A 16,468-nucleotide genomic window follows, 5' to 3' on the forward strand; every position below is an offset into this window, starting at 1 on the left:
ACCTGAGTCGCTTGGTGTTGCTCAAACGCATGTATATTCAGTTTCAAAGTAGCTAAAATTTACAAACAAGCTGTTCAAGAAACAGTGTAAATGCATGTATATACATTGTGTTTTAGTGTATGACAGCACCGTTAACATCATTTTTGTTTTTCAATCGCGATGTCAACGTTCTGCTTGGAATTTCAATTTTAAAATAATGGTCATGTTGTAACCACTGGAAAAAATTCGGCGAAAACTATACACATATGTTTTTAAATCTGACATTTATCTAATATTTATGAGATGGAAATGCAAGTAAAAAAGCAAAACGGTTTATCAAATAACTCCTAAAATGTCCACGTTTTTATACTGTCCTACAACAAAAGCTACAAAGTGGAAGGAACAAGTGACTACGATGAATATATAAATATGGAAATAAGAATTTGCTGTGTTCTGTTCGTTCGGTGCATTTGCTTTATTCGTGCGCAACACAGTACTTTTTGTCAGTGGAATTATAAGATGTTGCGAGGACTATTATGTGGGAATGGTAGAAACTAGACTGTAAAAAAGCGCTAATCGTAACTTTTTTGTTGTACTATTTGTTATAAGATTTATTTCTTATTCAGAATAAAAAAAAAATCAGAGAACGGGTGGGTGGGCGGGGCTAAGTTTAATTTTTTCCTACAGAGTCTTTTATAGGCCAACAATAGGCCCGCCCGCCCACCCCCTCTTTATTCTGGTGACTATTTCTAATATTGTTAATTATTGATAATAATATTGTCTTATTAGAATCTTCGGCAAATCTGTTAAACCGTTGGTGAGAAAACAGATAAATTGTTATTTTCTTTCTATAAATTATTCGATCTACAGGTTATATTTCAAGGGTTTTTTTCTTCGTTTATAGTGGTAGTGACAGCGATGTTTTATTTGCCATATTACATATACAACATACGTTAATGGCATATCAGACAAAAATACAAAAAATAGAATGTGTGATAAGGAAAATATAAAATACAAGTGTAAATAGTCCAAACCAACCAAAATTCTGGACAGTTTGCCATTAATTTTTAAGTTCTCTAAATTTAAACTGTTATTTTTTTTTTTAAGAAGAAATTTCGTCTTTTTCTGTTGCAATAAATTTTAGTAGTACTATTTTTATAAAATTAATCATAAAAATGGAGGCGGGTGGGTGGACGGGGTTATATTATATGTTCTTGTGTAGATTGGAACTGGTAACTGATGGAAATAAGGTTGTAAAAAAGCGCTAATCATAACTTTTTTGTTGTACTATTTGCTTATTTCTTATAACATAACAGTACGTAGAATTTTGGCTTTGTCATCATGTTCCTTATTGATGCCATTTTTAAGTACCCAACACTCAATTTACCAATGCAATTTTTTCCTAAAAAGTCGCGGTTAAGCAAGTAATAACTCCGCCCACCCTCTCCCATTTCATTCCAGTTACTACTCTTAATATTGTTCAGTTGTATCATCGCAAGTACCTACTAAAACTCCAAAATAATGTGATGACGTCCCCTCAAAACTTTGCATAATAAATTTGATGTAAATTTTCAATACTAACATACTCCTGTACCTGTGGTTTATGAATCCATCTTGATTTTTTACCCTAAACATACAGATTTTTGAGAAAAAAGTTATATAAGAACATTCTACAATATAACTTTGAAACTACAACGCCGGATACTTTGAAATCTTGAAAACGTTTTAAGGTTATCGTAAGCATGGGAAACAAATTGATGACACCATCTCAAAATTTTACCGAATAAATCGTTACCTAAAATGTGTAAAATATTTTAAGACTATACTTATGGTTTATCAATGCAATCATATTTTTTAAGAATTGCTTAGGTATATAGGGTGATTAAAAAAATGAAGAATGCAAGTTATTCTATTGATCAAATAAAGAACGTTTATCCCATTTTCCAGAAAATTGGAAATACAGTGTGTTAGTGTTAAATTGCATTTATCCAAATTGATATAAGTGTCCTTCATAAAATGTTGATAATGTTATCACAAAATGTTTTAATGGAAAAACTCACTTGAAATATACACATAGCATATCTTTAATTTCATTTCTAGAGGTTACCATAAAAAATTAAATTCACAAAATCAAATATCGTATTTCAGGGACGAGGGAAGCTTTGTTTAGATAACTTTAGATCGACTTTTTTTTAAATTTGTACACATCTGCAGCTGAAATTGACAGAAATGTAGTCTTAGTCTTTCCTGTCAATGAAAAATTACAATAAAAGGAAGTTTCGAAACTTCAATTTCGGGTCTATACTAAAAATTTTGTTTTTCATAGCCCGTACAAGGTCCATTCCATCTATAAATTCTATAACTTTTTGATTGGGTTTTTTTAAATACATGAGCTAAAAATTCACAACTTCTCTTGCCTGAGACTTTTCCTTTCTGAACACTTTCTTATTACTAAATAATCATTTTAGAACTATAAATAAAATTCATTTTAGACTTCTAGTGCATCACAGAAGCCAAAATCTTAATTTTTAAATTTACTTATTAGTCACTATTTAAAATAAAACGTGGATTTCAAAATGTCACAATGTACACCACCTTTTAACACACCTTTCGGTTTTATGCGGCAAGTGAAGTGAGTCATATAGTTTGAGCATTACTCACATGACATTAAAATGGCAAAAATGACAACCATATTTTTCACACAATAGTGTTGAAACGCCTTTTTACTGTCATTATTGACACAATTTGTAGATTGAATATATAAATCTGCGGTTAGTTTTTATAGAAATTATAAAAATGTTAATTCACGTGGTGTTAGTGTAATAAGTAATTTAATTATAATTACTAAAGATCGCATTTTATGATTACCCGCCTTGTACCTAAAACATTACACAATATTAAGTCATGTCAAAATTTCAGACTCATCGAAACCAGGCGGCGCGTGTCACAGACAATTACATTGACAAGCAGTAACATGGAAATCCGCGTCAAATCTGTAATACCTAAATTTAACTATTTCTTGTAATTCAAAACTTGTATCGGTCGAAAAAAGTGTGCATATAATTTGTTTAGAAAAAATATGAAACATTCTCACTTATGTTAAAAACTAGTATTTTATTACGTATTGGTGGCATACATAACTACTGTTACTATTATAACCGTTCCTTTTTATGATGGCTATAATTTATAAAATATATGCCGAGTGCAAATGTTTGTGTAGTTTTTACAAGTTTCTGAATCCACTCATAATAAAATCTCTAACTGTTCGATTTACAATTTTTACGGTGTTTGTTGTGCTTGGCTACCTGGCATTATTTTAATTACGTTTTCAACATTTATTTACTATATGTTCACTTTTACTTCCTTAAATCTTCACCACACGGAAAAAATAATAATGGATTAAGCCCCCATGTTCCATCCTTTTCCCACGCACCGTCTCCCCGTATGCATTTTCCGCGCTCTCTCTCCTCCTCCCCCACATCCACCCGGCAAATCTCTTCATCCGTTTACCGCAAACCCGCCATACCGCGCGGAAGCAATTTGTATAGAATAATGATTTCAATTATGTCCTGGCACGAGAAGAAAAAAAAAAACTAAATTAGAGTGGTCTTGGTGAATAGGCGCTCTCTATATGAAAAGTCCAGAATGTAATGAGATTCTCTCGAAAACAAAATGCGACAAGGCGTCGAGAGACGAGAAAAAATGTTCCAGTGGCGGATTTTTATTTTGGCAGGGTTTTTCGCGCTAATGCCACCATTAAAATTCATTGTCTGTTCTGATCGACTATATGAAGTGAAAATATATATCTCTGGGACGCGTAATGAATAAGTAACGCGGACGGACTTCGGAGGGAACGCGAACACGTGGACGCGTTCACGATAAGAAACACAATACTTCTACCCCTGTCGATAAAGATTAATTTGGGGCTGTTACGTCGCTATGTTTTCCATTAAGGGGGCTGTAATTATTCGCGTGCCGAATCTAAACAGCGGGTTTACGAGATTTATGACCGGGATGTTTTTGGACGTCACCGGGACATTGTGGAAGGACGTCGCAGGGATGGTACAAAGGGACGAGAAGCTAATCACTGTGTAATGCCGCTGTAGGCGCGGAAGAATTAGAGGAGACCGGGCACAAACGTAACACCGTTTTTCGTGATTAACTATCCTGTGGAAATTATTTGATTGAGAAACAAAGCACGTATGATGGTGATTTAAATTTACAAATATACATAAAGAAGATATAAATTAAAAGAAGCACAATAAAATAGACAAAACATATGGTTATTACCATACGACAAGATGTTACTACAAAATTTTCGGAATTCATCGGTACTGTAGGAGTGTTTTTAAATTCAGATGTATTTCGGAGTTTTGCGCTGACGTCATAGATGTCTCGACTATTACAAGACTAGTAATACAGGTGCAAATTTCGATTTCGTTGCTTGGCCTAAAGTAGATCGATTTAGAGACAGGTCTATTATAAGTAGCAACACTTTCATCGGATGAATGATCACTTTTTTGGCCAGAATTAATTCGAGCTACTACAATTCCAACATGAAAATTTAGATTTTATTGAATTTTGAATCAGTCGTATACATATTACTTGACAAAAAGCGTTTGATTAAACTGTTGAAAAACTAGTGGGAGGGTTGAATACATGGGAAAAGTGTTTTATATTTATACTGCTACAATCTTATCGGATTTCCAGTAATTGCTTGGTAATTAACGGAATTATAGTGAAACGGTGGAATTATAAAGGAAACACTTGTGTAACAAGAATTAATGTAACTAATCTGGAATGATTTGGTGGCGTAGTTATTTCAGACACCACTTACGGGAGGTCCTTGGAGCGTTTACTTGGGATCTTCACGGGATATGTGCCGAAATCGCGTTTTGCGATTAGTAATCGAGGTCGGGCGATTTAAAACGACTTTATAGCTCTCTCGCACGAACAATAAAATTATTATTTTCCCGGCGTGCCGTGATTAATCTGACTTTCTTTAACAGATGATTAATGACACCACTTAAGAATTATTAATTATCTTACTGCACCAGCAATAAATTACTGTTATTCCGTTCAGTTTGTCTAATTGGGTCCGAAAAACTATCGAAGAAGTTCGTACGCGCATTGGCTTTTGAATCGAAAAAGCGGCGTCTTAATCCCTCGGCCAATTGATTTTTTCCCGGTGAAAATACCTCGGCGGCTATTTGCTCGACTCGTTTTAGATTTTTAAAACGAGTCACGATAAAATCAACCATCTGGCTGATGCATTAAACTGTACTACAATGTATGCGTTTTGACGGATACCTGGCTTTTGAACAGGTTTCTCGGATGCAAACATCCCACATGTTTCATTTCGAGGAGGAAAGCACTCCGAAATTTCTCAATCCGCGTACGGCCGTTCTAAATTACTTGAACCTTGTTCAATAAGTTAGCTATAACGAGTTCCTGAAACGGCAGTGGCAAGTAAATAAATGCAACTGCTTCCATAAAACAGCTTGGTAAAATACGGCCTCTCACTAACCTAGTTGCAGCTATTTACATAATTATTATTGCCGACTAACATTGTGATTAGATTATTGATTGCCTTATTAGATCCGCATTCCGTCGACACTGTCTTTCTCCCGTCGGAACGAGAAAAACGCCACAGGAGGAAAGTTTTTTAATTAGGAGGGGGATTATCGACAATCGGCAATATTGGACGATGAGAGTGCAACAAGAGACGCCGACAGATGGGCACGGGCCAATCGGTCTGATCCGATTATGGAACCGATCAAGTGGACTAAACACCGGCACATGCATGCCATCTGATGCCGATGAACGGGTGGTCCCGCAGCCACCGAAGACGATAGGGTTACAAGGGGTCTCGTCATTAATTTAAACCCCAACAACAACAATCTTGTTGTTGCCGACCCAGAATAATTAAGTAACGCCTTTTTATCATCAACCATATACCTACTTGCGTATTTGTTCAATCAAACTTAATGCGAAATGAGGCAATCTTTCTAAAGCAAATAATTCCTTTCAATACAACAATGTCATCATTTTTGAAAGTTCAGTGCTTTCGTTTTAAGACATCCGTGTAATTGAATTATGAATATACAGTGACTTAATTTCAATTGTATCTTTCTCCCCCTCGGGCTGCGCAATGTAAAGACTGACAGACTTGTGTAATTTCGTGAAATATTACTGCGGAATTTAGGACAAGTCTTGAAAAAATGTAACGTAATTAGATTTCATGCGACTTTTATTGAAGCACGGGCGGGGTTATGTTGTTTTTCGTGTGCATTAAAGAAAGATTGTAGGAATGTGATGCAACATTGGAAATTTTTGATGCACTGACGGACCCGTGAGAGTTAAAAATAATCGATGTAGCAAGAAACTGTTTATTCAGATTTACAGCTTTGACACAGCTTGTACACACAAATGAATTAATGTTAAATAAACAGCAAATGTCTAATTAGCAAAATCTTAAACTTGCAGCAAACAAAATATGTCAGTACTGTGACATTAACACGATACAACGAAATCAAATTTATGTAGAAGCTCCCTTATTTCTAAAGCACAACACATACAGCATGCAAAGAGACATTTCTCAATATAGGTAGTCATTTTTAATTAACAATCTTTTGAGATTACGTCATAAAAACATCAAACGCTTATATAAAATTACAACATTATTTACGATGATATAAATGGAATCTGTTCACAGATTGATTTTTCAACAAAGATTTACACAATAATTACCTGAAACGACGCCTTCAACTTTCTGAAAAGGACGAATAAATAGCTTTTAGTTAATGTCCTGCAATCCTTAAAACAAACGTTAGTGACTTATCGAAACTTTAAAAAAGGTTCACAAATGATAGAGTAATGAAGATTACCTCTCAAGTAAATCTCCAACAGACGACGTCAAAGAAAAATACGAAAAATTTTACTGAAAGTATAAATGAAAGAAATGATAGAAAAGTAATCATAAGGCGTGAGTGAAACTCTCAGCTGTTGGTTAATTTATTACGATAATAATTATTCTTAGCTTACTTATCCGCTGGGCTTTTTTGAGAGATATCTTGTAGTAATTACTAACGCTTAATCACGTCCTAGCAAAAACTGATCTTGCAAACTTTACAACGTAACACTTAGTTTCAAAGTTGATTTCAATTATGGTTGATTTGAATATGAATTTGTAACGAGTTATGTAAAATTACATCATTGTATATATATATTGAGAAACAATCTGGTTTAATAAATGAAAAAATATTAATAAACAACTGAACTGTAAGCAGTGCAAGTAAAAATAAGCAAAATATACACACAATGAAAATAGTTACTGATTGATCCAATAAAAATTTCTCGTTTTAGACAAAAAATTTTGTGTTTGGGGTTGGGTACGTCACAATGATTCAAAATCTGTTAGTTTATCATCACATTTATATTCCCCGAGCGAGTAAGTGCTTCCAAAAAGTATTTTATGCCATTAATCGCTAAATTTATGGTCGAAAACGAGTCGAAGCAATTGGTGGTGTAACTATTAAACTTAAACCATCTTATATTAAGCTCCCTACACTTCGTAACACGAATTAAGTACTTTAAACCCCCTGATGGTGTTGCAAGTAGTTCCAGGGAAATAGAGAAAAACTACCTCGGGAAAGTCTCATCTATTAGAAGAGAGCTAGATAAATCTACCCCATTTAGTTTTTTCGTTTATTTTCGTTCGAGTTTTTTTAAAGTCGGAGAACAAGAACGGGAATTGTAGAAAACTTCATTAAAATAATAACGGCGAGACACAAAACCCCATTTCCGCTTTTTGCAAAACAAATTGAATCCATTTATCCATCCGTCAACACAGTTTAAAACTGTTGTTCCCCGCATTATCCGAAGTCAGAAATTCATCCGCTTTTCCTTGTAACATAACACACAATAACCCTCGCCACAATTACTCGTGTTAAACCGTTCGCACAAAAGCACACGAACACGCAACAAACCAATCGTCAAGCGATTAATTTATTAAACAACAACAAACAAAAGAGGTTAACGGTTCCGTCGCGTTGAAAGAACTTTAACTTGAGAATTATTCAATACGACATATTTATGCAAATGTATTTTTTAAGCATCTGTTGTGAGCTCACGGAACGTTTTACCTGGATTTCAGTAAAATCCGGCCTAAAACTTCTCTCTTATAATACGACTTAATCACGTCGTGCCGTTAAACAACAAATTTCTGCTAAATTAAAATCGGTCTGACGTATTTACGAGGGCACTAATTCACAGGCAAGGCCTGATAATCCGTGGGGAAGAAACGAAATTTAATTTATGATAATTGCCTCGTGTTGAACTGTGTAAGGTGTATAATTACAGGTAGATCCTAGTTGTAAATAAGCGAGGATCAGATAACAGAGGGAAAAATAAACACGGGGATGACCCGGAGCCGATTTGCATTTTCTGGCCAGGAATTGAATTTTATCGGTATTAATTTATAGCCGGGTCGGATGACAAATTCGGAATGTTTCGGATTTTATGGCGGTTTAATTCTTCGACTTCTGGGACCGGATTTTTCGGCGTTACCGTTAAATCCGGGGAGAGTTCGGGCGTTATTTACCTTCGGAGCAAGTTGTGTACAAACAACTGTTTCCATATTTACTTCATTTAAATGCAAACATGGAGCTTTTGCGGCTTTGCAAATAGTTCCCGGAGCATAATGCGTCCCTACCCGGCGACAATTACTCCGGAGTTTAATAAGGTCTTTACGGCCTTTAATCACAACAATTGTTTTGTTCGCTAAACATCAGCGATTCGTTCGGAATAAATCATAATTTCGTGACGCAATTTATTGTCCAATTATACAATAATTTCGTGTTGCAACGCGACTTATCGTCGTCTATTAATTTCGTCCGGGAGCGGTTTCGCAACACCCCTGCAGCTCTGGGAAAATTCCACCACTCTTCAATTTAAATCACAACAATCGTCCTGCGATAAATCTCAATAAATAAACAAAAATGCATTAGGTATAAATAATCTTAATGTGGGTTTTAAATTTATTTCGAAATAATTATAATGTTGGTCTTTCCTGTTTTAAATTGGGTAACATAAATCATCTTCGCTGTGTCAGTGACCTTTTCCTCTTCAAGGTTGAGATTGTTTCAGATGCACCCTGAAACGCGCGCAACCGGAGCTTAAGCACAACCTCACGAACCGAATTTGAGCACGATCAATCCGAAATAATTGGATCGAAGCCATTAAAACCCCAATTAAAAAAATTAACCGATCTTCCCCGACGGGACGGAAGATTAAGGTACGGTTTCATTTATCCGTTGTCTTACAAGACGTCCGGCAAGCAATTAATTACGTAGATTCCTCTCAAGGCATTTGGATTTTCGCCAATCGCCAATGCGTATCGAATGTATTTTAGTTTCGCGATGTTTATAACCGCTCATTACGACTAGTGGTCGACGAAAATCGAGCCATGTTTTAAAATGATTTTCGTAATATATCGCTTGCCGGTTCTGTTATTAAACGAAACCGCTGCTTAAGGGCTTGAAAAAAATGTACCTTCCCCGACGCGACGGAAGACGTTAGCCTGAAAGCTTCCAGTATTAATTTACTTTGATGTAATTAACTGATAACCCGGTCCATCAACTCCACGAAAGCACTACTCCATCTAAACTGGCGAATCGGCGATCACGTGACGCACACACCCCCAAGAGAAAAAAAAATGACAAAAACATGTACCTTGTATAAGTACTGATCGAACATCCTGCACACATCTACATCGCTGCCGACGCAATAAGTGGCCTCCATATTCTCACAGTTACCAATAAGGGTGTTGATAGAAGCCACGATAGGCTTTAAATGTTCCAGCGTTGTGAGCGGCACAGGGTAGTCCACGTGGTGAGAGAATTTTTTCCACACAGAAAAATTTTGATCACCTGAACGAATCGAAAGCACTGAATGGGCGCGAATCACCCGAGCTCTCAATGACAAAATCCGGATTTTTCCGGGCGCGTCGTCACGTCGAGCATGGTTTCCGGAACGCGGCCGATCTCGTATGAACGCAGCTGCGGCTCGAAACCGAATAACGCGCCGCCGATGGCGACCCCTCCCCAAACCGTCCCCCCGGAGCGGGCTGCGCAAACGGCGGCCGGAATCGGACAGGCCCGCGTCGATCTAAATCTCAAAAATCCATGAAAAACGAATAAATAATATGGGGCGCACCCGCCCGCCGCCCCCCGCGGACGGCGTGGCCCAGAACGCCATTTAAGCTGCACGGGAGAGGTGTCGTCGCGAAGGCCCCCGCTGGGATGTGGGATGACAAATATGTGAGACTGAGGGAAGAAGGAGCAAGTGCATCTTGGGTATCGCGACGTGAATGGAGATTCCGGTTTCGGGTGCTGGAGCTTCCAGAGGGAGGCTGCAAGATTCTGGAAATGGATGAGGATGTAGCGAATTGATGTCGAATGTGTGGATGTCGGTTTTTATACAAGCGTATTGCTAGTGCCATTTGACGATATGGATAACAAAGATTGGTGTCGCTTCCGACAAAACGAAAGTCAATAACGTAACATTAGCGTTAATTGTCAGCTTTTAGAATGTTGTTGGTGAAGGCGTGTTCGAGCAATTACCAGCTTTCTTACTTATGGAGGGTTGACGCAGACTTTTTCAAAAACCAAACAAGGTATTGGTATTTTTAAAAGCAAAAAATCTGTGAAAAATCTACGGTGTGTGGGCAATATGTCCTCCATCGGAATATTGAAAACGGATGCAAGAAAAGTGAGAAAATTTAAAACCAAAGCACATTGTGTTTGTAATCCCGTATCTATATGACATGCTACGATTATATGCTTCACGTCGTAGAATTAGAATGACTGTGAATAATAACATAGACTACGATAAAGAATAATGCTTATTTAAAACAAATAGCACGTTTAGGGTATGTATTATAAAGCTAAAAGTTTAACTAAAATTAAGTACGTATATTGCTTTTCAAATTATTTGATTTGCATATGTTTTTATAAAAGACATGATAAAAAAACGATGCACGATACTCAGGCTGACAGTTGCATAGTATGCATAACTTCCATGCGACGTTCGGCTGATATAATTTTAGCAACAAGTGTAAACCTAAAATTTTAGAAATACTGAAATATAATAATACTTTTGGATTCCAATTCTGTTAGATCATTGATCTTCCGTTTCCGTCTGTCTGTCTGTCTGGCGTCTGTGTTCATTTTTATTATACACGTAATCTCCAAAATTACTGGATCGATTGTTGTGAAATTTTGTATGTACACAAAATTTTGTTAATCATCCCCACCAATAATTTGATGACATCATCTCAAAGAATTATAGGATAAAACGTTCCGTGGAATTGTTGGTCGTATCGTACTTTGGAACCAGCGAAAATCTGAGAACTACCGTAGTTCAACAAAATGAGTTTGTTTTTTGGTTCGGAGAACCTCAACTCCGATCCAGGTCGGGCGTTCTCTACTCCAACAACGATCCGCGGTCATATTCGCTACTTGGACACATTAACTCTGATTCGTCAAATATCTATCTGACTCTAATTACGCACACATTCAATTGATTTTAGAATAGGAAGCGAAGTACCTTAATTATTTTAATCAATGTTTATCTAAACAACATTACAAAAAAAATTACAATTTTTATGTAATTTATTGCGATTTAAATGCGAGATATGCGGTCAACTTTTATTGTAACACAGCCCATAATAATGTAGGCAGAAGAGACCTTATATGTATTTTATTTACTCGTTGTTAAGTAGGTTAGAGAAGTATTATAATATTGATATTTTTAGTTGCAAATTAATATGTATAGTTAAAAAAGTGTTCGGTTTTGGAATTTAGTTCATTATAATTTAGGTTATTTGATGATAATAGTCAGTAGTTTATACATGAGATCAAATTATTTAGTTTATTTTCTTATCTTAAATTAATTTACGATACATTGTTATTATTGTAAACTTTAACATATACAGGATTGCTAAAATGAGGGTTCAAATTTAATATTTTTGAAAAAACATTTTTTTCTGCATTCAGTGATGTAACACATCTTTCTTTATTTGCATTAAAAAATAAAAAAAAAAAAACAAAAAAAATGCAACTTCGAAAAAGTGAATTTATTTGGCCTACGAAATGCTGTCTTTACTTACCATTAGTTCTTTAGCACTTGTCGTTGATATAAATATTAAATAAAATTTAATGGTAATAGTAAAAACAACACATTTAACTACAATAAAACAAAAAAAAAATCCAAACTGTATTATTTTAATTTTTTTACCCTTTAGTGCAAATAAATAAAGACATGTGTTATATTACTGAATGCAGAAAAAAATGTTTTTTTTTTTAATATTAAATTTGACTCCTCGCACTATAAAAAAAACAAGTTGGCGTTGTACCTTCAAAACAAATGTTGAAGGAAATTTAATATTTTAGAGAACAGAGTTCAAATATTTTTCCTTGTGTATCAAATTTCTCGAAATATTTGCTGTATTCATACTTTTTAGCAACTCCGTATGTATTGTTCTATTACTGGAATGTATTTTCTGTTAAGAAATAACAAATTAAATTAAATATTAGCATTCATGGAGTTACAAAATTTGTTATATTTATATGAGACACATTTTACAAAATTTTATCTAGAAATACGGTCTTCATAAAATTGCAACAAATTTTATGCGACATAAAATTTTACCGCTATCTAACTTGTTTATTATTACACGTTTACTTCCGGACTTATTATTGAATTTCACGGAATTTAAAAGGGACAACTAAAATGTATACAAAGTCTGCAATAGATGCTCTTATGTACGTAGCTAGTACCTGCTAAAATAAGACCGATTTTGGCAAATGACATATCCTCTAAAAAAAGAGAGGGTGGGTGGGAGGTTCTAGCAATTGCTAAGATAAGACTGATTTTAGCAAATGACGTATTCTCTATAAGAAATCTAATTAAATGATTATAAAAAAAGACACTAGAGGCTCTCCAAAGCACTTTGAAATTCTTTCAACATTGTCTGAATTTTTCAAAAAAAAGAACAAAAAAAAACAGAGTCCCAAGATTAACTCAAAAACAGGTCAGGTCAGAATTTTTCAAAAATAGAACACCAAAGTCCCCCAAAATTGTTTTAAATAATTTACAAAAAAATCTCCATGGGCTCCCAAAATAATAGACCATGGGGACCCAAGAGTCTCCCGAATTAAAAAAAAAATACTGCGGCACTCAAGACTTTTTTCAAATTCGTAAAAAATAAAACACTAAAAGCTCAAAACATTTTTTCAAGTTCATCCACCAACAAAACACTAGATTTTTTTAAATTTATAAGAAAATGAAACACCAGGGGACCTAAAATTAACTGGGAACATTTTAAATGTAGTGTTTTGAAAACTTTGACAATTTTTGATACGTCAAACATTTTGAATTGCTTACTCGATTTTTGCTGATTTGTACCTTCGCTTTATAGCAGGCAAACATTGTTATCAATTGGAATTTTATCAAATTATTACAAAAACAACACAACCATATCTTTGTACATTTTAAGTAAAATGGTAATTAAACATGGTCATGGACGAGAGAAATATGATCTAAACGTAGCAAAAGAACCAATTTTAAAATCATTATAACTCCACCAAAATGTGAGAAGGAATTTTTCACCAGTTGATTGTTAATAATCCGCCATTTTCCAGACACCCAGTATACACAAAAACTTGTTAAAGAGAGCTTTTAGTAAGTAAATATTGTGTATGAAATGTAAACATGAAAAACAATATTTTTATGGCATTCAGGAATATTCCGTGTTGCAAATTTAAAACGAAAATCACATCCCACTCTTTATTAGTCTATATAAAATGTATTGATTTGATTCCACGCTTCGACGTATTAATTTCTTGTAATTTAAACCAAACGTTATTTAAATCATTGACGCATGGGTTACAACAGCAATCGGTTGAAATACTGCGTTTCGTTACCAGACAAACCCAAAACACAATCTTTCCATTCTTCTATAACGAAAAGCAATGATCTCTGTAAAATGCACACCTACAAATCAGTATAAATTAAAATAAATGAAAAATTTAATTACGTTTGTAGTGCTACCACAGCTGTCAATATCCCGTCGTCAACTATCCCATAAATTTTGATTCCTCTTCGACATTTCAAAATGCATCCTCATAAAAAATTGAAAGGTAATTCATGTAATTTGATTTACAGCGAGCGTCGATGAAAAAGTTGGAATAAAATTTTATGGAAATATTTGCAGCTTGTAAAAAACGGTTTCCAATTATATTTTTTTTCACATTTATTACAAATTCATCGAACTGTGAATTTTAGATAAATATTTACTCTATTAAAAATTTTCTATATTAAGTAAAAATTAAAATTCTATAGCACAAATGCAAATTTCGTACGAAACACCCCCTGCAATCGAAGTAAGAGAATTAATTGATAATAACACCCCCATTTAGAGGGATGCTGCTACAAAAATGATTAAGTGCGTCATTACTACCTCCCAAGAGCAGCATTTAATAAGCAATTCCTAAACCCGACCGTTTAAAAATATCGGCTACAAAATTACGACATTTAAAACACGCGATAATTGTTTCCCATAAAGGAAGTTTTCAAGACTACCGGTGTGTAAAAATACTTTGCACGCAACGAAGCTCATTAAAAATAATTCAATAAGGACAAAACGGGTGCGAACGTTCAAACACTTTGATCCTGGAAAAAGTTTTGATTGCATTGGAGTTTTCGATAACTATTCGGGAGAAAGAGAAGTTTAAAATCTTCGATTGGAACGAGGGTGGTTCGATGATAAAAAAAGGGATCGCGGTCTTGTGTAAAACATTAAATCGAAAGTTGGAGGAAAAAGTAAATGTGGGTGCAGGTATAACAATATTTTATTTCATTAACATAACATGAATAATGGAAGCATGGCCTGAATGACAGCGGTTATCAATTATCTTTTAATGAGTGGCGATGCGTAAAATATCGTGGGGAGACAGGAAGTTTTTAAAAAATCAGTTAAATTCGCCTGGCACTGACAGCTAGTTCTATTACTTGCAGAAAATTCAATAAAGTCGAAGGAATAACCCCACATTCCGATGTCACGAGCTTGTATGTTCTTTTACAATATGTCATTTGGTCGTTTATGTAATATGCTGAGTCGGGAGATGCTCTACTAATAAAGAATGCAATAGGAGGACAGGTCGTTTTGTTTATTTTCCCGAGGGAGTAGCTCTCGTTGACATATATTATGCATGACGAAGAGGTTATGTCGTTTCATTTATTCATATCGCAGGGTAATGAAGTGGAAGCACACAGAGAACTCACCTACTAATTGTCACTTACATGAAAACAAAGTGAGGTTAAAATCAACGTCGGATTAACTCTTCACCACGACGAATCTTTCTTACGTGATACACAATCCATGTCACAACAATTTTTTTTCAGGTGTTTCACCTCTCATTTTTGCACCATCTTGCGCTCAAAATAGTTTACGCGATTAGCTGACACTCATACCACGAAAAACCGCTAATTAATAAAAACGTTCAATAATAATACGTTATGCCAATTATCCGTACAACAAGTCCACCGTGAAAGTAATAAAAACATTAAGTTTATTATATACGTAGTAAAAAAAAGAGATGTTTGACTGCTAGCTGTCTTTCACTCTTCTCGAATTATGCTTATGAGCATCTAATTATATTAAGCGTCTAATAATTTTCATCAATTTAATTCGCGAAGAAAAAGGCAAAAGGTCAACTCATCGTTTTACACATTCATCAAGTGTCAAGATCTCGCCTCCATGAAATTAGTCTTAAAAATCCTGATGTAACAAAGGACATAAGATATTGTTAGTGAAAGTTGTCACGACAGCGCAAATCGTTAATTCAATGTTCGTTCCCACAGAACGAGTCAGGTTTATGTGTTTAGCGACTTCTTGTATTGGCGTTTTGTTGGAAATTTTCTCGCTTGGTCTAAATCCGACACTGTTTATAACACGCACGCCATCAGTATGCTTGATGATTAAAATATGTAAATATTAAATACAAAAGTAAACAATGCCTTTCTTTGTACCTGCCAAATCACACTACTCACTTTGACGTCAGAGGTGAAAATTTCTCCAGATATATTAATTCGTTTTGTTGTATTCATTTCCGATGCTGAGTTCGTAAAAATGTGATGAAAGTTTCGCTTCTTTGTTGATCTGAGACACTTACTAAGTAACAGTTAGTTTATCACAATCGTGCCACTAGATTGACAGCTAACTGCCAACAAATTGTCACTCACACCTCAGTTCCTTCAACCAATAAAAAGTGCACTGATAATAACCAGTTGTGTTTATTTTTCACATTGTCACAATCGCGAACACATTGTAACAAACCTATACTTCATAATAATTTATCTTTTATATGAAACCGCCAACAAATCGTTCACAAACAACATACATGTTTTACAGGATTTTTTCAAATTA

The 16,468-nt window shown here is 34.9% G+C and overlaps 1 protein-coding gene across 2 annotated transcripts in view; it reads right to left on the reverse strand.

Moving 5' to 3' along the window:
- The window catches only part of LOC135142081 (TOX high mobility group box family member 4-like), a 207,163-nt gene that overhangs the window by 51,336 nt on the left and 139,359 nt on the right, over nucleotides 1-16,468 (reverse strand). Inside the window, exon 1 of one of the 2 annotated variants that reach the window (XM_064073744.1) lies at nucleotides 9,712-10,061. The exons of the other annotated variant lie outside the window; for it this stretch is intronic. Within the exon in view, the coding sequence (XP_063929814.1) occupies nucleotides 9,712-9,780 (69 nt within the window). The 5' untranslated portion in view covers nucleotides 9,781-10,061. Of the gene's footprint in view, nucleotides 1-9,711; nucleotides 10,062-16,468 lie in introns of those variants that run through there. 2 annotated transcript variants of the gene reach the window in all.

This window comes from Zophobas morio, unplaced genomic scaffold (genome assembly GCF_036711695.1).
Source record: "Zophobas morio isolate AGI-343-1 ecotype UQ-CSIRO unplaced genomic scaffold, CSIRO_AGI_Zmor_V1 ptg000004l, whole genome shotgun sequence".
Classification (NCBI taxonomy): Eukaryota; Metazoa; Arthropoda; class Insecta; order Coleoptera; family Tenebrionidae; genus Zophobas; species Zophobas morio.